Source organism: Genypterus blacodes, unplaced genomic scaffold (genome assembly GCF_046128005.1).
Source record: "Genypterus blacodes isolate CSIRO-AG114 ecotype Tasmania unplaced genomic scaffold, CSIRO-AGI_Gbla_v1 ptg000054l_1, whole genome shotgun sequence".
In the NCBI taxonomy this organism is placed as follows: domain Eukaryota; kingdom Metazoa; phylum Chordata; class Actinopteri; order Ophidiiformes; family Ophidiidae; genus Genypterus; species Genypterus blacodes.
The window spans coordinates 1,161,936-1,168,829 of record NW_027466866.1 but is presented as its reverse complement, the minus strand read 5'-3'; the positions used below and the strand labels follow the sequence as shown (position 1 = coordinate 1,168,829).

General features: G+C 43.5%; 1 protein-coding gene across 2 annotated transcripts; it reads right to left on the bottom strand.

Moving 5' to 3' along the window:
* Positions 1–1,014: 1,014 nt before the first annotated feature.
* On the bottom strand, positions 1,015–6,604 carry tmem44 (transmembrane protein 44). Of its 2 annotated transcripts, none has more exons than XM_076151202.1 (10): positions 6,378–6,604; positions 6,168–6,297; positions 6,000–6,081; positions 5,660–5,826; positions 5,469–5,555; positions 5,205–5,378; positions 4,954–5,097; positions 4,751–4,819; positions 4,516–4,632; positions 1,015–1,510 (listed from the first exon to the last, which is right to left on the bottom strand). In XM_076151202.1, exons 1-10 carry the CDS (start codon positions 6,536–6,538, stop codon positions 1,313–1,315), a joined length of 1,329 nt encoding a protein of 442 aa, XP_076007317.1. In that variant the 5' UTR covers positions 6,539–6,604; the 3' UTR covers positions 1,015–1,312. The 2 variants fall into 2 exon arrangements, with proteins under 2 accessions (XP_076007317.1, XP_076007318.1); XM_076151203.1 differs by having other exon boundaries at positions 4,751–4,816.
* Between the last annotated feature and the right edge of the window lie 290 nt (positions 6,605–6,894).

Here is a 6,894-nt window from a genome sequence, read left to right as displayed (position 1 = left end):
CCGTATAGCTTGAAACGATTCCTGAACAGCATGTCCCCTCACTCCTCTGTCCAACCGGCAAAGTGGCCAAATTGTCCCGTCAGCTTAAAGTGTGTCCGACATCTTCCGTGTCCTCTGCAGTGGAGTGATCGCTGACGCACAGGCCAAAGAACACAAAAGGCCCATTTGTCACTGCTGCTTCAGATGTCCTAATCCTCCCTCTTCATCACTTCTGAAAACAGAATTCCTCCTATTTATGTGGGGCCGGACTGTTTGCTTTCCCTTGGCCTGGTCTCAGATGGGACATGGACCAGGCAGAGCAGTGCTGGCTCAGCATTCATCCAGACATCGACGGACGTCATATTTTTCTGGTTTATTCTGCATCTGACAAATGTATTGGTTTAAAAAAAAAAAGGCATATTGAGAAGTTATTTCAGATAAATAATGACCACAAAAAAGCTTCAAATGACAAAAGTTTAATGTCTATTTATGTATCACAGTTAAATTGCTATTCAGGATTTTCTCATATCAAAGCATCTCATTACCAGAATGCACACCAAGGAGTTTCTGTTCATCCATCAGCTACATTGTTTGGCCACAAAGGTATTAAAGACTCAGACACCAACCTAAATTAACTGGTCACAGATCTGTCATCATAAATGACATTTTATATCAGAACTATATGCCACATCAGGTCAAGTAACACTAATTTCTTGTGTCAGTATGAGCTTGAATACTTGTTTCGCACTCATTTGTCTGAGGCAGGCATGTCACGAGAGGAAATGTTACAGGGAGGAGACAAATATGCTTCAAAACATTGTGCTTATCTGTCTATTGTCCTATTATCAGAAGTCGGGAAGTCCCTCTATTGCCCCTCAGTTAAAAATGCCCTGGGTTGTTGCTCCAACATCACTGTCAATGCTCTGAAGTAGACAGATGGAGAGGAGACTAAGGGGATGATGGAGAGGACCGAGGAGACCTGGTCATCTAGTCTGGTGCTTATCAGCTCCACTGGCCCTTTTCCCAGTCCAGCCCTGATAACCCAGGCGGACTAGCAAAATACAGGATATGACCCAATAACCTCACAAGGCAGCTGGGGAGCAATATTGGTTTATGAGGAGAGAGCTTTGCTAAACAGCCATGATGATTTTTAGTTGTCGGACGGTTGTGGAGTGCCGACAGTCACTGTATTCCTCATAAAACCAAGAGAATAAGAGAACAGGGTCAGAGCTGCGCTATGGACCCGAGATACAAGCGATAACAAGTCAGTCATTGCAGTTTTTATTACATTTCAAATATAAACACTGGGCGTATTTTGGAAACATCATCAACTTCATTTATCCAAGCTTACAACACAGCCACTGGTGTTCTCCAGGTCAGACACGGGCTTCTGTAGGGGTCCAGATGTGGCACAGGTGCAGGTGTTTAAGGGATTCGGGCTACTTGTCCACTCCTGCAGGGGAAAATCATTCCTTTCTTTTTGCTTTGATGTTGTGGCTCTGCTCTGTGAAGTTGGATCTTCAAAATCCCACTGAAACATTGAACAGGTTGAGATAGTATGATAAACCGCAACAGGTATATTACCATCATCATATTGTACAACATTTACATAAGAGGAAACCTGCCTATACGTCTCTCAGTGTTTGTTAGTTTACAGGAATCTCAAGTTATTGAAGCTCAGCTAAGGTTTCACCCGACTGCCTACATTTGCATTTCCAAACATAACCTTACACGTTACATCACCACAAACATACAGTATGTCTTAGTTTCTGCCATTCACTCAGGTTATTATCGTTATAAGACAATTCTTTATCATACTCTTTATCCTGTTATCTAGGATGACCATTTGAACTGGTTGTACGTGATATTAGACATCCTGGAGTTAATGGTGAGCCTACTGCTACAATGATTTAAAGGTATATGGTAAAAAACCATCAGCTAAATCCCTGGAATGTGAAAGGTTGAGCAATGTTCAAACACAGGTTGAAATCCCTGACCAGCAGGCATCACACAGGAGCCCATAAACATCTCTCAAAATAGCAGCGTGAAGCACAAATCCCCTATAGACAAGGCAACCATTTTGTACTACTTCCTAGGCAGACAGGCCCAACCCAGTTTGAGTCCTTAATCAAAAATCTTTTACAGCAGAACAATCGGGCGACAGGCAAATCTCAAACAATCCCCCTTACACCCCCTCAACCTCCACCTCAGCCTCACCCCAGCAGAGAACCGGCTCTCAGCAGAAATGAGCACCGAGCTCACAGCACAATGGACATTCCAAGCAGCCGGCTGCTCTGACGGCTCAGTTTAGTCAGGCAGTAAAATGCAGACGACCCTGTGGTTTTCTCACGGAACTCACCAGTGCAGAAATGTGATTATAGCGATACGGCAAGCAGCCAATCTTTATATTTGTGTACAAATGCTTCTGAACTAATGCCATGACCTTTGTTTCTGTGCTCAACTTCCTTGAAACATTCCACTCCTCAAGGTTTGAATGTTGCAACCACAAAAACGTAACATTTTTCCACTACAAGTCCAGTATTCATCACTGAGTGTTGGGATTAAACATTAGACACAATGCCAACAGTGTCAGGAACAATCTGAACTTGTGCCACTGAGTAAACAGCCACTGTTAATTCTAACTTGCATGTGGAGGAGGAGCGCCAGAGAGGGAGAGGCTAACCCTAAATTACCCATCATGCTCTTCGCCATCCACAGCACATGGTTTAACACTGATATCACCGAGCTTATCAGCCATCGTTGCATCATATTTTCCAATCAGCCATCTACCTTAACTGGAAAAGTATTTAGTAGTGCTAGCTAAAAGCCTGATAAAAATACAATTCTATTCAATTGAAACTCTTTATTATACATAAAACTTATTGCGATTCCTTTTGTCGTGATACAGCAGGATGAAACATAATTTCAAAAACAATGCCAGCTTACTAGGAAACCAGAGAAGATTGCGGAACATGACTAACTTGATTACTTAAGATATGTATTGGCACTAATATCATGCTCCATTTTGAACACTGACAACATTCCTTCTCTCCTCGCATAAAAGCTTGCAGACAGCATTCAAGTCATTTGCCCTATCCTGTTCAGGCAGTAGTATTACATTTCAATTGTCTGCACTCACAGCATTTGCCTTTGTTTCTGATTAAATGGCATCCTGAGTAACTTAGCTTTCTGCAGCAGCCAGAGAAAGAGAGTTTCTCCCCATGGCTGTGAGACTAAAAAGGAAAAAAGCTGAAAAAGCTGCTGATGTCCCGTTCGGAAAGCTGCAATACACCTTAAATAAGAGGGAGATTTATAAAAATGTCATCACTTTCCTTAATGAGAATCATTTTGCTACATGGCCAATATGAGACGCTGGGAACAACTGCTGACTGTAGGGTGAAGCCAGAGCCTAACAAAGTGAATACTGCTTCTTATATAAACCTTTGTACCCCTTCACACAAACATACTCCTCGTGTACCTTTACTCCAACACATGCATGCAGACACAGTATCTGTCTTGTGTCTCTCTGGGTTTGGAATGTACACACACTGTACATTTTCTCAGCCGCTGGACTGAATGCGTTCTTTGTTGCCCATAAAGGTCCCATATAATATTGCATCCGTAGTGACATTAGATCGTCCTGCTCTGGTTTGCTGTGACACTTAGACCGATCCTAAAACAACATGCCGACAGTTGACTTTGCACAAGAAGCTTGCATTGGCTGTCCGACTTACTTCCCTCAGTCATGCATGAAAAGCGCAGAGATTGGCGTGCAGCATTCCACTGCCCTCACAGCTACACAATTATAACTCCTAACGTTATAAACAGTGCTATGTACAGTTATATGCTTCAGAAAAAAACTGTCTCCACACTCAGAATGACTGTGAAAAGTATCAATTTTAAAAAGTCAGACCAACGTTTTGGAAGAACACAATTTCATGTTATTATCTATACAGATGGAGATTTTCCTACAACTTCTTCTTGGTTTGATCAACAAGGGAGGAAAAAGCAGCCACATGTGAAAACAGCAACGCTCTTTCAGCAGACAACACAGCTTTGTTGGGTCCATATAGGAAGTTCATACGAGGTGTCAGTTACTTTACAATGGTCATCAAGTTACCCATTCCGAAACAGTCATGGGCCAGCCAACGCCAATATGTCAGTATGATATCGCCACCTAGTGGTACACTGCAGGACTGACACTTGATGCACTCACAAGCGCAGTGGATTTGGGGTCAGAGGTCAGAATGGAGGCCAGTCATTCCTAAAAGTATTTCAGATTTTTAATTTTTTTTACAGATAAACTGCATAGAGTAATCACAGACATTGGCCTGGATAAAAACCAATGATAACTCCTTGTTTGTACTTTAATACACTTACAACAGCTCAGTGATGGAGGCTAGCACTATAAATAAGCACACAACACCTCAAGACACAATCACAGACACTACTACAAGTATGTCACAGTGTTATTTATTGCCTCTTTGCTGTTGGATCATTAACATGGACGTGTGATGAATTAAAGGTTCTACCCACCTCGAGATCTTCAGAGTCGCAGGATGAATCTGAAGAACGAAAGCCTTGAAGTCTGACCACTTTCACCATCCTGTTTAGAGCTTGTTTCTCTGTCGTGCTCCCACACACTGTCACCTCCTGCCGGCAGACACAGAGAACAAGATCCTGCTAATCAATATTTCATACTGCGGTTGAAATCATCATTTCATAGATTTCATTACTTTGGTTTAAGTGCAACAACGGATGATTTGCTTACTTTTCTTGAAGGTTGAACAGTGACGTCCATATAATCGCCCATCTCTATCATCTTCTGGACATGTTTCTTCTTTTAAGATATCAACAAACAGTATCATCTTCAGACTCACAATAGTGAAATGTGAAGAAAAACAGATATTACAATGTATTTTCAGGAATTAGGGAGAGAAATAAGACTTAAAATGCTAAATTATAAATAATTACCTTTATGTTAATCGGTAATCGAGCTTGCGGTTCTTGTTGCCTCCTGGAGGAAGCGTCCCAGTCCTCTAACAGGTTCTCCGTGTCTGGGAAAAAGCGCTCAGGCGTCTCCTTGGTTCCTCTCATGCACCAGTGGATGACTAGAATCTGATCATACTGGGTTAAAGGTCATCAGATGGTGGTTTTCAGAGTGTGTAATATACAACATGACCCTTACCAGTACCAGGCTCTCCAGTTCCTTTTCATAAGGATACAAGAAGGTCCAGGGTGGCAGCACAAATTGCTGACAGCAGCCAAGGCAAGACCCTCAGAACAAACGTAAAGCCAGTGTTGTAGAGCAGTATGGCTGAAGCGAAGAGGGCGCTGGACAGGGACCATAACACTCTGGAGAACACGCCGACCCTCGTCATCGCATCTCCCCTGAAACACTGAACACGTATTCAGCGCTTAATACAGTTTCGGGGGAGCGAGGAGAACGTGGAGCTGAGGGAAGTGAGTGGTTCATGCGCGTCACTTACAGATCTGTTTAGCGAGGGGAACTTGGAGGTGCAGGTAATGACAAATGAGAGCAGGCCGAGTGTGTAACCCAGGATTTCTGTCTTGTCCTGGAAGAAGACAGAGAGTCCTGCAGTATTCATCATTCATTACATTGCTGGGCTGGAAAGGTTCACACTCACCAATTTAATGCAGTCGATTGTGAATTAAGTACCTGCATGGGGATTTGCAGCAGTCTCCTATCCCTGACAGGCCTCTCTGATGGGATGGGATCTAACCCGGAGTTCAGAAAGCCTGCGAGGACCATCAGCACGCACACGCCAAGCAGCTGCTGTCTCCTCCTGCCCTTCCTCATCGTCATCATCACCCGCCGCCGCCTCTCTGAGGAGAGAGGCCATTGAGAGAGAACTCATTTGCTTGGTTATCTATGGAACTCTTCAGATAAGAGCTTGGTCTCCTCACAGTTTCACCTGCAGCCTTTAACCAGCTGAAGCAGAGTTAGAATCAAACCTAAGTAAAACAAAACATTGCATTGTCATTTTCCTTTACCTCACCTTTCTCTGACCTCCAGCAGACAGGGAAGAAGGAAACATAAATGACCCCATCCAAGGCTGCTGCAAATGCTCCCATGACAACCTGCAGACAAGAGAGACAAAGGCCTGAGCTGGGTGGATACCACTGCTTACTGAAGTTGGGCAATATTTTGAGTTTAAACGTGATACCAGGATGTGCAGCTGTTTGGACAGAACGGCCCCGACTGTGCTGCACAAGTGTCCCAGGAAACAGTACAACCAAGTGCTGCTGTCTCCTGGATCCTCCGCCCGCGTTCTGCACCTCTGATACGTAATCAGGCTTAAACAATAAACAATAAAGTTATAAATGTTACTAATGCGCATCTACACACTGATATGATCAATGGAAAAACTACTTACACGACATTTGAAAGCAGAAGGAGCAGCGCAGAGACGCAGCCGAGCGCGATGGAGACGCAACGTTGATCTGTGCCATTAGAGAAACAGGCGGAAAATGAGTCGAGGGTGAAATCTAAAGTGCTGGCGATGTGACCGTCCGAGCTCTGTGTGTGTTCGGACATATTAACACGAGATACGTTCACATCCCGCGGCGTTGGAAGTATGTCCGCTCACGCAGCTGTTACCTGTGTGAGGAATAGTGGGAGGGACTGATGCGTTCAGGGACTCAGATCACCTGTTCACTCTGCTAAACACTGTGTGGGGTTGAACTTTGGCGATTGTTTCGAAATCTTTCAACTCCTTTTCATCAGTGTAATCAACCATATATTCTGTTTGAGGTTGAATTTGACAAAATATCCTGAATCAGAATTTGTCCTTAACTGACCAAAACAAACATCTACTTATGTTCACCCACAGTTGGATCTGTTCTGGGACAGATTTATTGAAATGCATAATTAGAACATTGGTACAGCAAATA